The sequence below is a fragment of the Neurospora tetraspora genome, assembly GCF_033439725.1.
Source record: "Neurospora tetraspora strain CBS 560.94 chromosome Unknown B0H65scaffold_3, whole genome shotgun sequence".
Taxonomy (NCBI): domain Eukaryota; kingdom Fungi; phylum Ascomycota; class Sordariomycetes; order Sordariales; family Sordariaceae; genus Neurospora; species Neurospora tetraspora.
In genome coordinates, this window is record NW_026944385.1 from 192562 (window position 1) to 211983 (window position 19422).

The 19422-nt window shown below is 53.6% G+C and overlaps 5 protein-coding genes across 5 annotated transcripts; 1 reads left to right on the forward strand and 4 right to left on the reverse strand.

The window, feature by feature from the left end:
• Positions 1-223: 223 nt before the first annotated feature.
• Positions 224-1961, reverse strand: B0H65DRAFT_460293 (uncharacterized protein). The gene has a single exon (XM_062826519.1). It carries the CDS (start codon positions 1884-1886, stop codon positions 702-704), a length of 1185 nt encoding a protein of 394 aa, XP_062682444.1. The 5' UTR covers positions 1887-1961; the 3' UTR covers positions 224-701.
• Positions 1962-4078: 2117 nt separating this feature from the next.
• On the reverse strand, positions 4079-7033 carry B0H65DRAFT_424232 (Piwi domain-containing protein; the record flags this gene model as incomplete). The annotated part of the gene is made up of 1 exon (XM_062824501.1): positions 4079-7033. The coding sequence occupies one exon, from the start codon at positions 7031-7033 to the stop codon at positions 4079-4081; it is 2955 nt and encodes a 984-aa protein (XP_062682445.1).
• Positions 7034-10944: 3911 nt separating this feature from the next.
• B0H65DRAFT_424081 (uncharacterized protein) lies at positions 10945-14415 on the reverse strand (the record flags this gene model as incomplete). The annotated part of the gene is made up of 2 exons (XM_062824495.1): positions 10945-13560; positions 13612-14415. The coding sequence occupies 2 exons, from the start codon at positions 14413-14415 to the stop codon at positions 10945-10947; spliced, it is 3420 nt and encodes a 1139-aa protein (XP_062682446.1).
• Positions 14416-15825: 1410 nt separating this feature from the next.
• On the forward strand, positions 15826-16941 carry B0H65DRAFT_423954 (histone chaperone asf-1; the record flags this gene model as incomplete). Its single annotated transcript, XM_062824485.1, has 3 exons — positions 15826-15934; positions 16027-16375; positions 16584-16941. The coding sequence occupies 3 exons, from the start codon at positions 15826-15828 to the stop codon at positions 16939-16941; spliced, it is 816 nt and encodes a 271-aa protein (XP_062682447.1).
• Positions 16942-17505: 564 nt separating this feature from the next.
• B0H65DRAFT_521326 (uncharacterized protein) lies at positions 17506-19048 on the reverse strand. The gene has a single exon (XM_062828746.1). It carries the CDS (start codon positions 18546-18548, stop codon positions 17685-17687), a length of 864 nt encoding a protein of 287 aa, XP_062682448.1. The 5' UTR covers positions 18549-19048; the 3' UTR covers positions 17506-17684.
• Between the last annotated feature and the right edge of the window lie 374 nt (positions 19049-19422).

Below are 19422 nucleotides of genomic sequence, written 5' to 3' on the forward strand. Positions count from 1 at the left end.
GACGGCAACGAGCGCGGGACCGGCGGGGCCTGCATCACATGTTCGTGCGCTAAAGATCCCCCTGTAAATTCGCCAAGCTCGCCCAGTTAGCGCCTAGAAACTGCCGAGACAGTGCCCAGGGCTTAGCGCTGTGCCGAAGAGCCGGTCGATTGCCAAGACACGAGCGGCCCGTGACGGGACGGGTCCGGGAAGCTCTTTGTTTGGACTTCATGTCGTCGTCCATTTGTTATTCTCTGCTATAAACATCACAGCATCGACATGATGGTTTGGCAATGATACGGCATCTCGCCACAAAAATGAGGCACTTTCACCTAGAACATGTCAATGGTGATGCTCACTACTTGTTGGGACAGTGTGAGACCTCATCTGTCAAGCGACATTCACGTTGGGCATCGTCATCATGTTGTGAAAGTGGTCAATTCTACGCTCGGTTTTGTTTATTTCCCCCTTTCCTCCTCTTCCCTCCTCGTCACCAACACCTCTCCCATCTCAAGCCTTACCCGAACTCAAGGCTCCGGGGTCCGGACTGACATCAAACCCACTCCGTCCCTCCCGGCGCCGGTCCGCTCGGTGGTCCCCTCCGTGGTCGTCTTGGAGGTTCCTTCGGCGACATATCCGGTGATGTCTCTGGATGGTGTTGTTCTTCTTTCTGCTCCGTTCTTTGATCCACCTCTCTTCCTTGTTCTCGTTGATCTCCTAGTTCATCTGTCAATACCGTCCTCACCAACAAACTGCATGTCTTGTTCCACTTCCTTACCTTTGTCATTATCATTCTCTTCTCCTTGTCCCTTGTCTTCTTCCCTCCCATCTTGGTTTCCGTCACTGCTGCCAACAAATTCTTTCTCCTTCCCCTTCCCCTTCATAGCCCTCCTCACCTCCGCCAGTTGTCCCTCCACTCCCTGAATCTCATCAAGGAACTGCTGGGTATCAGCCAACGTCTCCGTCACCTTCTCACGCAAAGCGATCATGGCATCACGCACTTGGCCGAAGGCTGTGTCGAGATCACTGGCGTGAGAGACGAGGTGATTAAGGGACGCTTCGAGAGCCGCAAGCTGGGTGGTGAGGTTGTTGAACGGGAGTGTTGCGTCTTCGCTGTATTGTTTCTCGGTCCGTTTGTATTTTTGGGAAGCAGGGGAGGGATCGCTGCCGCTGCTGGTGTTGGTGCTGTCTCGTGCGGATGGTGTTTCTTGCGCTACTTCTTGAGCTTCATGATATTCTTCCGACGGCTTTTGTGCAGACTCTTGCCCTGCCTCTCGTCCTACCTCCCGAGTAAGAGAACCAGGAACAGGCGACACCTCCATATCTATTGCCTCCTCATCCGACGAGTCCGACAAGTCCGACGAGTCTGTCGACCACCTACTCACCATTCCCCTCCTCTCATCCTCCTCTTCCGCAACAGAACTCATCACCTCAGGACTGGCAGTCAACTCCCTAGCAAACATCGGAGCCCCTTGACTGGCACCACCAGCAGCAGAAGCACCGTTCGTGGAAGTATCCGGGGAAGTCTCCCATTGATCTCCATCCGGGACATGTGGCCCCGGCCCTTTCAACGTAGCCGACAGCGGAGAAGGAGTCCTCAAATCTTGCTGGGTGCTCACTGGTCTCAGTCTTGCTGGTTTCCTTGTGATGCGTGCTACAGTGATGGTGCGTATGGGAGTTGGACTTGTTGGTTCTACTTCACCTCGTCCTCCTAACCTGGCTCGAGGTTGGACGGGAGGTGCAATCGGAGTGTGGCGTCGGTAGTGGCTCTCAAGCGGAGGACTGGGTGTTCTCGCAGTAGTTGGGGAGAAGATCTGTGGTAGTTCCCGGTTCTGGTTATTATTTTTCCGCTCGGCGCCGTCCGCATACTTTTGACTCCCTTCTCCATGGTCATGATCCCCAAACATAAACCCATGATATGTCTCCGCGTAGACCGATCCCTCTCCCTCTGAGCCTTGCGAGTATGTTGAATCCGTGCTTCCTGGTCTCCTTGATTCTTCGTCATGCTCGGCCCTTCTTGCTTCTTCATGATATTCGACTTTTCTTCTTACTTCCCCGACAGTCACTCCCAAACCCTCCAATCGTCCCTCCAAACCATCCAACTCCCCAGCTAGCTGACTTCTCTTCCGCTCCCTGTTATTTCCCACCACTGATCGTCTCGGTGATTTTTCTGGTACGGGAGGTATTGGAGCTGGAGCTACAGCTACCGGTCGTCTCGCAAACGGATACTGAGCACCTGTCTCTGTGGAGCGAGTAGCAGCGGAACCAGAAGGTCCACGTCGAAGAACTCTTGGATGAGGGGAATCCGGACGTGGTGGTGTCCATAGCTGCCCCTGTTGCTCGCCAACTTCCCTTTGGGAGAAATCAATGCTTGGAAGGGAGCCTGACCGGGAAGCTTTCTGGGCAGGACGTTGGGGGTTTGGAGATAAAAGCGCCCTCTCAAATAGTCTCCCCGGTGGTGGGCGCGGCGGGGAAGTAGGCGTCCTCCATGGCGCTGGACGTAGTGGACGTCGAGTTTGAGGTTGTGGTTGAGGATCTGAATGTGGATGTGGTTGGTTGTAGTCGTTAAGTCCAGGAGGAGAACTGAGTGGAAAACTTGGTGCCGTTGGCGAGTAGGCTGCTGTACTAGAGGTAGCCGGCGGTGCGGGTGCAGCTCGAGGATGGGAGTAAGTCCCAGAATCTAACGGACTAGCTGAGTGTCCACGATTTGCCGGATTACTAGGGAGTGGAGGAGAATTTCCGGACATTGAACGCCCAACAACTCCAGAATTTTCTCGATCTCCTGAAGGTGTTGGAGGTAGCCGCTTTTCTCGCTGTCGATCCATATCTTTTGGTAGTCGTCCTCTTTCCCAACTTTCCCAACTTTCCCAACTTTCCTGGCTTTCCCAACTTTCCTGGCTTTCCTGGCTTCACTGGCCTTCCTAGTTCCCCTGGCCTTCCTAGTTTCTCGTTTTCTCTTCTGCTTTGCTTGATTTCTTGCCTCCCGTTTCTTTCTTCCTGATTTCACTCGTGGTCAGCAATCCTAAACAGCTACAAGCCGGTCAGCAATCCCCAATCCCCAACCCAACACCTAGAAACCAGTTGCTCTTGGAGATACCTTACTTCTAACCAGCTCGATGAGTTGCCAGTCTTGTTTCCTAAGTCAAGCTTTCACCTTCGCCTTCCAACTTTGCCCTCAAGTGCAAGTTTCGTTTCTAAAGTTCCAACGTTCAAGTCAATGCCTTCCTCACTGCGCCCAGAAAGCGTAAAATTACACCTCAAAAAACTTACTTTGATCAACACTTCCCTTGCGGATCATATGCCAAAGAATGCGAGGCAAAAGAGCAAAGAACCCCGAGTGCCCTGCTTGAAGTTTGGGCTTTTATATCCGATATCACTAAAAGGGTTAATGACACACACGCCAAACCATCAACAACCAACGCAATGAGCAACACCGCCACCAGATTGTACACATCACTCACCATCAACTTCATCCAAACCACTATCAAGCCCATCAATTATCAATCAACCACTGTTCCGTGCAATTCAATGCATTCTACCTACCGAGCTGGCAACGAACCAACTCGTGTGCCATCAATCATCAGATTCACCATGTCGCAGAGACTCCGAAGCAGTGGCATTCTTCTGATGATTTACCCATCCACAACATCAACCTCACTGCACAGAATCACGATCATTCACTGATCCACATTCATGTAACAGGCTTCAAGTAAAGGTACCTTTCTTATGCTATGGACTTATGTAGAACTGGTAATACTGGAAAGAAACCTAGACCCGGGTCGGAAAATGTTTGTGCAAGTGCCATCCATCAATCCTTTCCTGATATCGGTCCCAAGATCCTCCCAAGCATTGACTCCCTCCACGGCCACCAGCATCTCGCTATACTGATCCGTTGATCATAGTATACCACCACCATCGCCCATGTCGTCCAAATGTCTGGCCCCAGTGCGTCAAGAAGACCCATCCAAGTCCCAAACCCTTTGTACACCGGTTGCCAATCACACCCCTCCCCACCGTCGACATGTTCTACCTAGACAACAATGTCTAGGATTGACTGATCCAAGTCCAGTCAAGAAAGAGCCAGCCAAAGCGACCAAGATTAGACCCACCACATGGTGTTGTGGATGTGATTTTTGCCTTCCATGACGGTCAGCTTTGGAGGCGGGTTGCTCTTCTTCCACTCGCTGCTGTAAGTAGTGGGAGATTGATGCTTGGCAACCAAGTTGTCCGGGTTGTTCACCTGCTCCCTGACCTTTTCAGGAACACGTGCGTTGTCACCGTAGTCCAGGCTCTCATGGGAGCGGCCACGAGCACCCGCCAGATGGGCATAGTAGACAGCCGGATGCAGCGAAATGGGCGTGGTGGAACGGCAGAACGTGTAGCACTGGTGGTAAATCATCCTCTGCAAGGTGTTCACCTGGGGCTTAATGTCGTCCATGAGGACGTGGTAATGGACAGGACGAGCCGTGCCTTGGAGCGCATGGTGCGAGTTCAGGAAGAAGTCGTAGTGGAAGGGATGGGTGACCTCCTTCTCCACCAGCGTGCCAGGCTCGCAGTTGCCGTTCTTGTCTCCCTTCTCGGGGAAGAAGCGAATGTGGTGACGCTTGGTGGCCACAATCACTGTAACCCTGGCCTTCTTCTGGCCCTTGAATCTGGCCATGTAGACCTTCTTGATGGCTTCCACCTCCTGCTTGATGACGTGTGCAAACTGGCCCTCGGAGACGCCGTCGCGGAAGTAGTAGATATCCTCGACCTCCTTCCCTGTCTTGTCCTTGTAGGCCTGGAGAAACTTGGGAACCATGGTTTCGATGTTCTCGTTGGTCAAGACCTCGTTGTGCCAGCCGTTGGTCTCGACGGCAGCGCGATACTGATAACCCTCCATGTCGACTGAGGCGCACATGGCAGCAATGGACGGCATGTCTGAGCCCGGTGATGCGTGAGACACATCGACGCCAATCATCATGGTGGGCTTGGTGAAGAACCCGTGAGACTTGGCCTTAGTCGCAGTGAGGCTGGAGGTCTGTCCGCCCAGCTTTGCGTTGACCTTCATGCAGACATTCGAAATGTACTGCCCCGCCGCCTTCCTTACGTGATCCGCATTCAGGATCTGAGTAACAACACCGTAGCGACAGTCGAAGACCTTCTTGATCCGCTCATACACATGAGCCGTCTTGTCCGGGACGACGATGAACACGATCTGCGGGTACAGGTTCTTGTACCCCCCGACGGCAGTGCCCATGTGCTTGTGAAGTTCGTCGTTCAACGTAGCTGGGTTTGCCGTGACATTGGTCATGTAGGGATTTCCGGGCGCGATTCTGCCGCCATGTCCCTTGTAAGTAGTGACGAAGCTACCGACAAAGTTTACCACGGCCTTCTGATCGACACAGCCGTTGAGTGCAAAGAAGCACCAACGAGTCAAGGGTTCCTTGTTGCCTTCAACAAACCTGGCGCCGCGAAGGTCCCAGCGACCGGTGTTCAAGGGTCTGACGGTCTTCTTCTCAAAGAACACCTCAGGGTGCCTGAGCACCTTGGCCTCAGTGATGGCCATGTTGGGGGAGATGCTGACGCCAAAGGCCTTGAGGTACTTGTCGTTGGCCCAGTCGAGACGCTGAACCGATGCTGCAATGTCCTGCTTGCGCTGTGCCGGGCGCTGAACGGCAAACTTGATCATCGACGCAGTCTGATTGGGGTCCAGCTTGTACTGGTACTGGTTGAAAGACACAATGTTGCACACCTCAGCAGGGAAGGATCCAGCACGGGTGGTCTCAATGACGGGCCAGCCGGCTGAGTGGATCAGGGCATAGCCGTATCTTTCCTTCATGTAGTCCCTGATTGAGATCTCCTTCTCAGTGCCATTATTATTCCATTTGAATGTGACGTTGTAGGAGTTGGCGCCGTCCGGGCCGTACTTCTTGTCGAAGGCGAAGCCCTTGATCTTGTACTCCTTGACCTCATTGGGACGATGGACGAGCGTGAAGCGACAGCCCTTCAGGCGGCGCAGGGCCCTCATGGCCTCAGACTGCTCGTACCTTCCCGTGGTGCGGTTGACTAGGGGCTTCAACGCGCTAGTGACCAACTGGTCGTCAAGGTTCTGCATGTTCCCTTTACCTCTCAGCCCGCCGTAGGTGTTGATCACATACTTCATCATCTTGTCGGCTGTGTTGGCCTTCCAGAAGGCCTGGTTGGTCACATCGACGTTGACACCGAGACCAATCTGCTTGATGTTCTGGCTGAGGCGGAATGAAGCGTAGACACCCTTGTATGCCATGAGGAGCATGTCAAGCTCTCGGTTGGGCATCGAGGCGTGAAAGAAGCTGCGCTTGATGGTCTTCATGCGCTCGGAAGGACCCTGACGGAGAAGATGGTCGAGGAAACTCATGCACTCGAGCACATGGTTGTCCCAAGGAGCCCTCTTCTCGAGGTAAGCCCTGAGAGACTGGAGACGAACTTTACCAGTGGGCCTGATAGTGATGTGAAACACGTTCTTCCTCTCGCCACCAGGCTTGCGGCCGCGCTCCTCATCGAGGTCAACCATGACGCGCATCTCATCAACCGATTGAGCCAACCAGGCCAGCTTGCGCCCGTCGTAGATCCAGGGCTTGTTGGTCACAGAGGCAAGCTTCTGCTGGACCTTTTTGGATTTCCAGACCTTGTCGTAAACGACGCCGGCGGTGGGTTCAGGGCTCAGCGCAATGTCGTACTGGGAAACATCCATGTTGGCGATCCTGGTGACGGGATACTGGTTGACGGCGACCCTGATGCTGTTGCCCTCGGTGTTGAAGCCGGTTCGAGCGGCAAAGGTGCTGCTGATATCGGACCCAGTGTAGGCATCGGCAGGCAAGTCGACGCGCTTGCCGACACGCTCCTCGTGGCTCAAGGGGGCACGAGTGTCCATCTTGCCGGGATCATAGCCGAGAGGGGGCGGGAAGTTAGAGCGAGCCTGACCGGGAGCGGCACCCGAGGCAGCAGAGGCACCCGAGGGAGAACGAGCCTGAGTGGGCGACTGAGGCGGGCCGGCAGGGCGCGTGGGCAAGGTCATCTTCTGGCCGGACATCTTGGGGCTAGAGCTAGAGGGAGATCCAGGAGCAGACATTTTGCAGGTACTGGTTGAGACAAGAGTCAGTGGTTGTTCTGTGGGTACGTTCCAGTGTGATGATGAGGAAGTGAGATGGGTAGGTGTATCTCTTGTGTGGACAGTGAGGGGAGAGGAGGGGGTAAAACTCACAAGACTGTAGACCGGCGTCTAGGTCAAATCGCTGTCGAAAACGAAAGTCTTGGTCGGTTGCTGCGGTTGCTGTCGAAGGGAAGGGAGAGAGACAAAGGAGTAAGTGATTGATCCTTGGTTGAGTGTGATGAGGAGGAAGTTTTGGAAGAGGATTAGGAGGGGGGGGAGGGGGGTTCTTATAGCATTCTGGAGGATCATCCACGGGGCCAGAGGAGGGTACGTACCTGATGCAAGCGCGTGAATGGAAACAATCAACCAGACCAGACGAGAAGGCAAGTCAGGATGAGTACTGCCCTCTGTTCGTCTGACTCTCAAAATTTGGGCGATCAGGAAGGTTTGAGGGTTGCGATGAGAGAAAGAAGACGGTGGGCAAGGCGAGTGTTCGCCCTGCGTTGAAGGTTGAGATGACTCAGGAAGAAAAGTGTGGCGGGGGAAAGAGTGGGAAGAGTGGGAGGGAAAAAAAAGAGAAGGAGATAAGAGGGGCAGCAACAGAGAGGGTGCTGCCTTTCGTTTGACGAAGGATCGATTGGACGGCACAGAGTGTATGGTCCGACACTCAGCGGCAGCTCTTGCCAGTTGCGGCCCTTTCTGTGGTGACCGTTTACACGAAATTTCATCACCATGAAACATTGGACTCCGAGATTGGTGAGTCCAACGCTCTCTAATATACAAGATTGAATCACCTTCACTGCGGTATGGAACTGTTTACTACGTTGTGGTTGAGTTCATATCAAACACTCGGTGGTGATCCCATGGTCACAAAGTTGTGGCAGCAAGGAGATGGAGATTACTCAAGCTTGGAACCTGGAAAACTGGAGAGAGGTACTCTACGTGCTTGCGAATATTCCTCCGACTGTGACTACCTGTGACGGTAACCGGAAAAGAAGTTGTGACGGAGTGTCCGGTCAGTGGGATCATCAAACACTTCCATGTGACTTGCCCAGTTATCACCGTGGTCTTGACTCCTACTTTCTTGCCAGGCAAGCGATGATACTTGCAATGATGAGAGCAATGACTGTTTCTGTGAAGTTTCCTGTTTGCGTAAGGTAAATACCTACACTTCGTAATAACGGTTGTCACGAAATCATGTGGTGGGCAAGTGCCAAGACGGTTTGGGTTTTCAGTGGAAGTGTCATCAAGTGGAGGCAATCCGGTTGGGAAGTCGCGACTCACGGTGACGGGCCATCAAGGTAGCTTATCTTTGGTGTAAAGCATTGGCCGGTCAACGCCGAGGGAAATGAAGGCAGAGATTACGTGGACTGGGAAGGCGCTTCCATGTGAGATTGCCTTTCCGCAAGCAGGAACGTCATGATATTTCGATGACGCTTCCAGTTGCAGGATGAGCTTCACTCACTACTTCCGATCTTTCATCATGTCAGCATCTGCGAAAATATTCACGGAAAGAGTCATGGCGGAGGAGTGACCACTCAGAGAATCTGGGAAACTGACCCCCGCCCTGAACATGGCAATCACTCAAACAAAACATCATGAAGGTCACGACACGTCCAACAACAATGTCATTGGCTTTTCCATGCAGTCATGTCGCTGTAGTGATCTGCTCATTCTCATTGAGCGTGTCGGTACCAAAACTGAAGATATGAGCTCTTGAAAACATCACCACTCGCATGCAACTCCCGACCTACGGCATTACCTCATGATAATGTTGCCCTACATTGGACGTTCACGACAACTGTCAGGGATCCTTCCGTCCCGATACAGTCAATACGGAGATGCCCGCAGTCAAAGGTAACCATCAATTCACTTGCTTTCTCTAGTAGTCCGAGCACGCGTTGTTGACCTTCATTCATCACTCCTCCCCCGATGTTCAAACGGTGCTTCCATGTCGTCCAAAGCGGGTCTAACTGCCCTGGTGGACATCAGTTCAAGGTTTCGGATGATTGTCCTTGGCTTGGTGATCAGCTCCCAGTTGCTGTTGTTGTTGGAACCTTCCGCCCGTTGGTGATCCTCCTTGGCGCTTGAGGCCAGCCGAGTCTGGAGTCCGGACTCCGGATTGATGAAGCCGAGTGGGTGAATATAGAGGAAACAGAAGGTGCTTTTCTCATCCCCGAGTAAGTACTCAGGTTAAAGCGGGACAATATCGAAATCGACATCTAGGGCCATGCCTGCTTCGGAGCCAGCTCGCCTGGTGAGAAAGGAAGCGCGAAGCGTGGGGATATTTGGCTTGACTGGAGACTTCTCCCCAGGAGTCCTGGAGAGTGAATGCCCGGCCTGGATGGGAATAAACACAATAACGATGAGACTATACAGATATTGTCCAACCTTTTGTCCCTGCTCATGCCCTTTCTTGACATGGTCCAATGTCAATGATGTCTTCGCTCAGTCTTCTTTCTCTCAGTCCCCTCCGCTCACTCGAGTCCAGCACGTTCGTTTTCACCGTAGAGCTCTTTCCATGTACCGTCTGCCCTCTGCCGTTTGCTGCCTCTTCGCTCATGCCCCTCCACAGGCAGCCATAGAGTCCGTTGTTGCCATCTTCTCTCTGTCCGCCATTTCTGCCCTGCTGTGCCCATCGTCCCATGTTTCAAACAGGTGACGTCTTGCAGATCCGTCGAGAAACTCAACACTTCACTCAACAGGTTTGACCACCCTCGTCCCAAATCCCACCGCGACTTCCATCTCTCAGCCTGATCATCCCTGGCTACTGTGTAGACCGCCTCGTCCGCCTCGCCTTCCTCTTTGTCGTCTGGTGTCTCCACACCCTTGGACCTTGGTACCTTGGTACTTTCCTCTATGTAGTAATATCGTCTCATCTCGAGGTCCAGAGGCAGTTCGTCTGTTTGTTGAGGTTCCTCTGGCAACCAAGGCAAACGGAGGTTGGCACTGGGGGCAAGCCGCGACCATGGACAGGAGAGGGCAGGAGAGCGCGGAAGACGAGCAGGAGACGTCAACGTTGATATTGAGATCAAGGTGAGCTGGCGTAACTTGAGGGAGAGGTAAGGGATTGTTTATCATGAGGGTCGTGAACCAATGTGAGTTGATTACCTTAGGATACTCAGTGGTAATTTCTGCGCTGGGGACTGGGAAATCTCATGGGGATCATGATAGAACAATGTCGACGCACAGCGCACGCATTACGGGACAAGGTCACAAGGGTAGTGATTAGCATGGAGGTCGCTGGAAGAATACACGATGATTGATACGATTTGCAGTTGCAGTTGTCGTGTAGGTGCAAATGGAGGAGAGATCAATTTTGTCTAGGTTCCATTCAACTAACATACACATCTACACACAAAACTCATACAGCAGAAGGATGACATCGCCACCCTGTGAATAAATGTCATCATGCGCTTGGTATTGGTGTACCCCAAAGACCTAAAGTCCTAAACTACCTATCTGGACGACGCAACGCTTGGTGGTACCTAGGCTCGAGCTAGTAACATCCAGTAATGACAGCAACTGGTATTTGCTAATCTACCCATTATCAATTCATGCTAAACCTTGCGAGGAGTGCGGGTAGTAGGAAGTCGAAAAGCAACACGAGGACGGTTCATAGGAAGAAGACCCCGTTCTCTTTCCAATTCCATAATTAGAGCTCGAAGTTCAAGTACCTAACCCCCTTTCCATCCTCCACCACTTCTTCCATGTTCCTCCTGTTCCTCCAGTTGCCGGACCCAATCCGGGCGATCCCTGTGCTGCCCCTCTTTCGCTTTCCTGTCCATTTTTCCCCCGAATACTCCATCTCCACACCCTCCATCACCCTCATCGTACCCATTCCCGTCTTTCTAATAGGGAGGAGGAGGGTTTCCATACCTGTTGTACCCCTGCTGCGCCGGTGGCTGTCCATACTGCTGCTGCTGCTGCTGGGCCCATCCACCATCATACTGAGCCGGGGGCGGAACACCGTACTGCGCAGCCGGAGGGGGCTCATAAGACCCGCTCGACCCCGGCCTGCCCACGGCATTTTGACGATACGCGGCTGTCGCGCTAGCCAATCTGCTCCCCGGACCACCGGTGAACGGGCTCAACGGTCTTCCACCATGAGGACCGGGAGATTCACGGTAGGCATAATCCGTCGACACGTTCCTTGCATGTCCACCGTAGCCACCTCCGCCTCCACCACCGTAACCACCATATCCATCTCCTCCTTGTTGTTGTTGTTGTTGTTGTTGCTGCATCTGCTGCATCCGTTCACGTTCCCTCTTCCAGTCCAAATACTCCGGCACCTTGACGTTCTGCAACAATGACACCATCCGCGAAGGGTTAAGTCTGTGGCTATCATAAAATTCCGCGCGGGGGATCTGGCTCAGCAGGAAGGTGATGTCCCTGGCGATGGGTACAACTTGGGAACCGGCCCCGGGGCCGCTATACGCACCGGCCGCTCCGCCCATGCGTCGCTGCTGGTCCAGCCTGCGGCCGGCTGCGCCTTTCAGGGGAGACGCGCCTCTTACGAAAGGGTCGTGTTCGGAGCGGGCAATTTTGCGGGGAGGGTCTTCGTAGTCGCGGTCGTCGAGGGGCCTCTTGTTGGCGTTGGAGGCGAAGGGAGCACCGCCGGCGCTGGGGGAGTTGATACCCTGCTGGGGCCGGGGACTGAATCCCCGGGCGGGCGTGTCACGCTGGGACATGGGGAGTTGGGGTTGCTGTTGTTCAATCGAGGGCATGATCATGTTCTTGGGCCGAAGCTGGGTCGTCGGGCTGACAATGATGCGAGCGGTGATGGGGTCGAACTTGTCCGAGGCATAACGGGCGGTGAAGGTGGCGAGTTTGGGGTCTTCGGGGAAGAGCTCGGCCATGCGCTTCTCCAGCTTCGTGACCTGGGCGAGCTCGCCGAATTGGGACTCGTATTTGTGGAAGTACTGATAGAGGGACTTGGCCTTGTGGACGAGCTCCGGCTTTTGGGTGAGTCGGTTGACAACGGTTTCGAAGAGGACGCGGGCATTGGTGTGGTCATCCCGAGAATGAAGGTACTTGATGTTCTCGAGGGTAAAGTTCTCGTCCTCTGGAAACAGTTTGGCACCACGGTCAAAGATCTTGCCACCGGCGGGATCCTTGTAGATAGTCCATTCTAGCTGAGCAACAGCCGCATAGACATCACTTGTAAGACGACCGCGAGCGCGAGCATCGTGGAACGCCTTGCGCATGCCACCAAGCGGAACGTTCAGACCTCCCTTGCCCTGGACACGACGCATGGCGCGGATCAAGGCGATCCACACGAACGAGATCATCCGGGAAAGCAGCTGAGTCTGCGCGGCATACCCCTTTTGAATAGCCTCAATGGGCGCCTTCTTGATGTTATCTGCAGGCCCATCGCCGTCTTCGTTGTCGGAGCCTGTCTTGGACTCTTGCGCAGCAGTCATCTCCTGAAGCTTGGCGATCTGTGCGGCTTCCTTTTCCTTCAGGCTCTTGATCATAGCGTAAAGTGTATCCAACACCTTGTTGTAGGGTGCCTTGACTGCCTCGCCGCGCGCGATCTTGGCCTCGTCATTCTCCTCAATAGGGTAGGTTGATTCGATGTGATCGGCATGCTTGAAGGCGAGAAGCACACTCTCGGGATTGGCTTCGATACCTCGGATAAGGAACTCGACACCGTTGGCATTGCCGTCCTTGGTGACCTTGTTCTCCACGGTGGTAATGTTGTTGTCGAAACACCACTGAGCAGCGTCAACCCACATCTCGGGCCAGAAACGCAGGGCCATCAAGGCCTGGTTATAGACGTAGAGGATGCGCTTCTGGTACAGACCCGGCTGGTCCTTGTCGTCCTTGAGATCCAAAGGGTCGGACTTTTCCCAAGCAATCCACTTCTTCCAGATTTCGACCTGCTCCATGAACTCCTGGTCACCATCGAAACCAGGGGCGGGCGGAAGACGAGGTAGGTTGGTCCGGTTCAACCCCCTGGTAATGTGCTCCAGCGCAGTGTTGGCGCTCTTGGCTGACATGTAGGATGGCGACTTTTCGCTGAGATATTTCCTGCCCGTCAACTTGTTGAGGCCCATCTCAAACTGATCGTACTCCTTCCAGAGGGTATTGACATTGGAGATGGGCACGCAGATGGCCCGCTGGTAGGCTTTCCTGAGCTGGTCCATCTTTTGCTGATCCTGCCATTGGCTTCCTCCGACCGTGCCAGGGCCAAACTTGATGAACTGGATGTATTCTGCCCAGATCTTGCCAGAGTCCTTGTCCAGACCGATGTTGTCGATCACGAACTCGTAGGCCTGAGAGACAGTTTGGCGAGCCTGGCCGGTGCTATCGTTGAGATCGTTGCGACGGCGAATGTAATCCAGGTACCGGGTCCAGAGGTTAACATTGGGGGTTGTCATAAGACATTTGGCAAAGATGCCCTCGGCTTGAGGAAAGTTATTGAGGCTGAGTTCAAGATCGAGATACTCGACCCAAATATCGGCCTGACTGTCGTTAGCTTCAACTGTTTTTGGGGCATAGATATGCTAACTCACCGCCTGGGGGAAGATGGCAAGGAATCTTTCATAGACCTGTCTTGCACCATCAATGTCACTCCTGGCCCTCTTTTCCTTCATCAACTCCAACCAAGCATTCATTGCGCCTCGGGGATCATCGCGGATCTGGTCTTCGTAGATGGCTACTCGATCAGGAGCCGCCTGGGTCACGGGGGTAGGGACGGCGGCAGGAGGAGCGGGACTCGGTGCGGTCGGAACAGCTGTTGTAGTTGCGCCGGACTGGGGAGGCGCCTGTTGGGGCACAGGAGGTGCATTGTCTTGGACAGTTAATGTGGTAGTCTGGACAGCAGGAGAATGCGACTGAGGGGCAGCAGTAGTAGCTGGAGCTGAACCACCACTCGATGTAGCACCAGAGACCGCCTCTTTATTTTGTTGCTGTTGTTGTTCATCATCATCACCATCTTCATCCTCGTCGTCAGAGTCTCCCACTAGGAAACCTCCAGCGGTCCGAGGTTTCTTGGCCACAGGGGCGGCAGGCTGGGTCGCGGAATCTTGTTGAGCAGGGGCAGAGGGTGCAGGAACAGAAGACGTGACGACAGACGCAGGATCGTAGTCGTCACCCACATCATCGGTGTTTCCATCTTGAGATGGGTTATCACCTAGGTCATTAGGGTTTGATTCAACGGAGTATTCTGCTTCTTGATGTTCATCGCTATGCTGAATATCTTGTTGCTCGCTGCCCTCAGCCTCCCCGTATTGTTCGCTGCCATCAGCCTCGCCGTAGTCCTCTTGCTCCTCCCACGAGGCAGCATTAATGTTTGTGGGATCGTAGTCGTCGGACATTTTGATGTGAAGTTCGGGGTGTTGTGTCGTGTAAAAATTCGTTCTCGCGTAAAAGGACAGCTTCTCGTGGAAGTGGACGGTTGGTCGAGGCGCGTCGATATCGCAGGGCGGGAAGAGAAGTCGGAATCGGTGCCGTGAACACGGATGACCTATGTTTGCATGACGCTACTACGGTAGCTGCTGCTGTAGCTGTAGATGTATCTCTGTAGCTGTAGCTGTCGCGGTTGCGGTCGCAGTCGTAGCTGGAGGAGGTGAGGTCAAATTGAAGTCAAAGAGAGCTGAGAACCAGTTGACTGAACACGACAAAGAATCCACCAGAAGGTAAAGTGTTGATATTGCGCAGATGCTATTCTTGTTCAATATTTGTGCGTTGTATTCCAGACTCGGTAGAGGATGGGCGAATGTCGTAAGGTTGGAGTCAGTGTGGATGTTTGTTGCGTTGTTCGTCTGTCTTTTTAAGAAAGGTCAAAGTTGGAAAGCGGACGTTGACCGGCTGTGCAGCAGACAGTGGACTCACATTGAGCTGCAGTCGCGACGCCAGAGCGCAATGGAAGATTCAATGGACAACGTTGATTGGCAAAGTCTTCCCAGGTGTGGGTCCTCTTTTTTTTCGAGCTTCACAGAGGATCCACTCTAGCAGCAAACCATGAGGCTGAAGGTGGCTGGCAGCTTGAAGTGATGTGGCTTCTTCGGGTTCTGGCCCGAACGCCAAAGGGACCCATTGCCGCCGGCAACAATGCAAGCGGCCGCAGCCTGCCAGGAGACGGACGCGTTCCTGTTCGTCAACTTTCAATTTACGCGACTCACATCACTGCACCACTGCACTTGTCCCGCCCGTGTCAGGCACCAGAAGAAGCAGAAGACGGAAAGATACAAACCGTGAAACACCAAGAGCGTATCTTTCTGTCACCAAGATGAACCATTTCACTGTTACAATTTCGGTTGGCGAACATAACGAGTAAAATACGTATCAGGTGTAATAGCAGCTCTGCCGCGTGTGCAATGTGATACCTTGTTCGCATTGCTCGTCTTGTCCCACTGCGACTGGCCGTTTCCCCTCCCCTCCCCTCGCAGTCCGCATTGCAGTCCCGTCTCGTCCTGTCCCCTCCTTGCATAAGCTGAACTTTATTAGACCACGCTCCACTTTCTTCTCCAATCTCCTCCACCAAAACAAACACAACATAACGCAAGACAAGCCAGCAACCCGTCGGTCTTGTCGCAAAACATCTTCCCTTTTTCTTCTTTTCTCCCTTTCCCAGGGAGACTTTTTTTTCATACTTGTGTATCATCACTTGATACATCACTACCACCAACCATAAATATCTGCGCGACTTGATCAATACCACCACTACTACTTGAAGCATCTTCACATCTTCATCAGATTGCCTACGCGGCAACACCACCGTCAAGATGTCTGTCGTTTCGCTTCTCGGGGTCAATGTCATGAACAACCCCGCCAAGTTCACCGACAAATACCTCTTCGAAATCACCTTTGAATGCCTCGAGCATCTCGAGAAGGGTATGCGTCCTCCTGTCCTCCTTCTCCTCGCCCCTCCTTCCCCATTCTGCGCGTCTTGGTCCTGTCGCTAACCTGCGCGTACGCGTCAACAGACCTCGAATGGAAGCTCACCTACGTCGGCTCCGCGACCTCCGACAACTACGACCAGGAACTCGACTCCCTGCTCGTCGGCCCCATTCCCGTCGGCGTTAACAAGTTCATCTTCGAAGCCGAGCCTCCTGACACAAAGCGCATTCCTATCGACGAGCTGCTGGGCGTCACGGTGATATTGTTGACGTGCGCCTACGACGGCCGCGAGTTCGTGCGCGTTGGCTACTACGTCAACAACGAGTACGAGAGCGAGGAGCTCATCAACGACCCGCCCCCAAAGCCCGTCATTGAGAAGATCCGCCGTAACGTGTTGGCTGAGAAGCCGAGAGTCACGCGGTTTGCCATCAAGTGGTATGTCTTGCCCTGATACGATAAAAAAGTGTTTGCATTGCCTCTGCCTGTGCTGGCGCGACGGCGCGCAACGACGCGACGAGCCCCACTGCCCCTCCCTTTTGTCTTAGTTGCCCGGCAACACACTTATTCTCCTTACATACCACTCCTCCCTCTCTCCTGCTACTTCTACCTTTCTCCTACGCACATGCTAACGATACAACCACAGGGACTCTGAAGCCTCTGCCCCTCCCGAATTCCCTCCCGAACAGCCCGAAGCCGACGAGGTCGCCGACGAAGAAGAGTATGGCGCTGAGGAACTCGCCGAGCAATCGAGCATCGCCGACCCCGCCGTCAACGGTGGTATGGAAGTTGAGGGGCAACCGAACGGCGCCATTGTAATCGAGGAAGACGAAATGTCCGAGGACGGAAGCGTTGACCTCGAGAACGAATCCGAGGACGAGCTGGACGGTGAAGGCGATGCCGAGGGCGAGCTCGAACAAGGACAGGATGAGGACATCGAGATGGGCGATGAGATAGAGATTGATGACCACCCAAAGCAGCAGGGTATGGCCATGGCTCAATAGAGTGGGGCCATGAAGGATGAGGACAAGGCTTCAGACAGGAAGCATCATGAAGGGCAAGGTTCTGATAAAAAGGACCATTGTGCCAGGATCATGAACCCTGAAAGCAAAAATTCTGACCGAGAGCAGCATTGGGCTAAGATTTTGGGGCCGTGAAGAGCGATGGATGGGATACCAAGAGCTTCAATGTCCTGCGGTCCAGGCCAAGCTGGACCGCTGACACATGCAAGCGGATGGAAAACGGCCGGGCTCTTCCACTCCCACTGGATACTGTCTGTGTCTATCCCAACTAAGCGCGTCAAGCCGGGCTCGGGAGCGGTTGTGGTTTGGAAGGCTCATCAGCTGGGTGAGATGGGCGGCCCAGCTATTGTTATGCTGTGCTCACTGCTCAGCCTCCCCTGTTCGGATGCGGGTAGTGGTTGGAGGATGACGAGTTATGTTTATTTTATTTCTTTCTTGTGTTGCTGTGTTGATCTGTGTCGTTTGTTGCTTTGCAAAACTTGTTTCGTTGCTGGGTGCTGGTGCTGGTTGCGTGTTATCATACCCTACTACTAGAAAGAAAGAACATCAAAGAAAGAGAATTGATTGGGACTAATGTCTACATGTCCTTGCCTCTTCATGACTTTGTGTGTTCATACCTTCATGCCCGATGTCTGAATTTTTTCATTTCCTCCTGTCTTGATCCCTTGACGCCCCAGGCCTCCTTTAAAATATCGCTATCGCAGCCAAACAACGGGAGCGAGACACTACCTACCCTGCTGACTGACCTCCCCCCTCAACCTCTCCAACCTCCCCCTTTCCCAAACCCTCCCCCAGCTTTCCACCTTCCCGCCCAACACTTTGACCATGCTCGGCTCCAACAACACCACCCCCCTCGCCACTTTGGTCCCCCTTTTGAGTACCAACTTACACCCTATCGGCGTTCCGCCAATCATTTTTCCATTGACAGACTGCGGCACCGAAATCTCCTCTACCCGCTTCAACTCCAACGCATAGAGCCTCTGCCCTGAGGAATCTTGGAGTGTTAATTTGTGCGTGGCGTTTTTCCTTTCCCGAGCAGCTTGTTGGGCTGCTTGTTGTTGTGCTGTGCTGTTTTGTGCAAAGGCAGCAGTTTGGGTTTGCGTCCCGCCATCGCCCATATCTATCCCCTCCCCCTCCCCTTCGCCGTCGCCGTCGGTGTTGTTGGAGGTAGGGAGGCGGATGACTTCACGACCGCGGGTCTGCTCCCCCCTCTCAATAGCCTCCAACTCCTCGACGACTTCCCATTTACTTCTGTTCAAATTCTCTACATCCAACACCTGCACGACTACGTCCCGGTCTAGTATCTGCTCCTGCGAGTTTACGTACCCCACCGCCCCCGGCAAAGATTGGCCCGTTAAGGAACCGGGGAAACAGTGACTGGGTACCCAGTTGGCGTCTAACAGGCCGGGAGTGCACAGGTCGGAGGAAAGAAGCCGCGAGCGAGCGGTGGCGAGGAGAGAGGGGAGAGGGGGTGTGCGAGAGATGTTGGACGGGATTAAAGTGGTGAGCCAGGAGAGGGAGGGGATGGGGAGGGAGGTGGTGGGGAAGTCGGTGGTTAATTGGCGATGGAGGGTGCGGGCTGTTTCCATTTTTGGGAGATGGGAGGTGGTGTGGTTGGGTGTGTGGTTGTGGTTTAGGTTGATGATGATCTCAAGGGCAACGATGGAGTGGAAAGTGGTGATGATCGTGGTTTTGTTATCTGATTTGCTTGGTGCGGCTGCGGCTGCTGTCAATGTGGTGTCTCGGTGATGGAAGCGTGATAATTTTATGAGGTTATGTTTGTCAGCTTTGTGATAATCTTGTGGTCGATTTAAGGTAGTTTCACGTCGGTTTGCAGAAGACCGCCCCTGTGTTGGTGATCGGGTTTTGTTTTGGTCGCGATGTTTCCCTTGCGAAAGTCTGGTGTTTTCTGCCACCAGTTCCTCCAAATCTGATGGCTAACTGAGTCTCTTCGAGGTATCGCCCGCTCGCGCAATTCGGGTTGTGTCGCTTCCCCGTTGTATCTCAAAGATGAGGCCTTTTCTGCCTACCGCTGACGATATTTCGTGAGAATCCGAGAGGTCTAGAATGGAATTTGACGGAGTGTCTGTGAAGGTAAGTTCGAGCAGAGACAAAGACAAACGCGATTTCGCAGGCTGAGCATTCTAGAGTCCTTCGGGCGTCATAGCGCTGGGGCATCGTGGATGTTAGTATACACTCACTAAGAAGGCAGCTCACAGCGCGTTGGGCTAGCTCCTTTGTTAGCGCACTGGCGCGCTTGACAGGCTCAGCGGGACAACCGGGGAGATCGTGATACAAACACCCACTTCCCACAACTTGAACCCGATTGAACCTCTAAGCTCGAGGAATCCTTGTTACCTATGATCCTCACATCATTCTTGAAACCTTTTTGGCTCTGTATGAACGGTGCTATTCTGGTGATTTCGCAGTCACCAAATCGCTTCTACCAGCTCTCCCGGTCCG

Coding starts and splice junctions, on each gene's coding strand:
- B0H65DRAFT_460293 (XM_062826519.1), bottom strand. CDS start 1,886: ATGTTTGGGGATCATGACCATGGAGAAGGGAGTCAAAAGTATGCGGAC.
- B0H65DRAFT_521326 (XM_062828746.1), bottom strand. CDS start 18,548: ATGGAAACAGCCCGCACCCTCCATCGCCAATTAACCACCGACTTCCCC.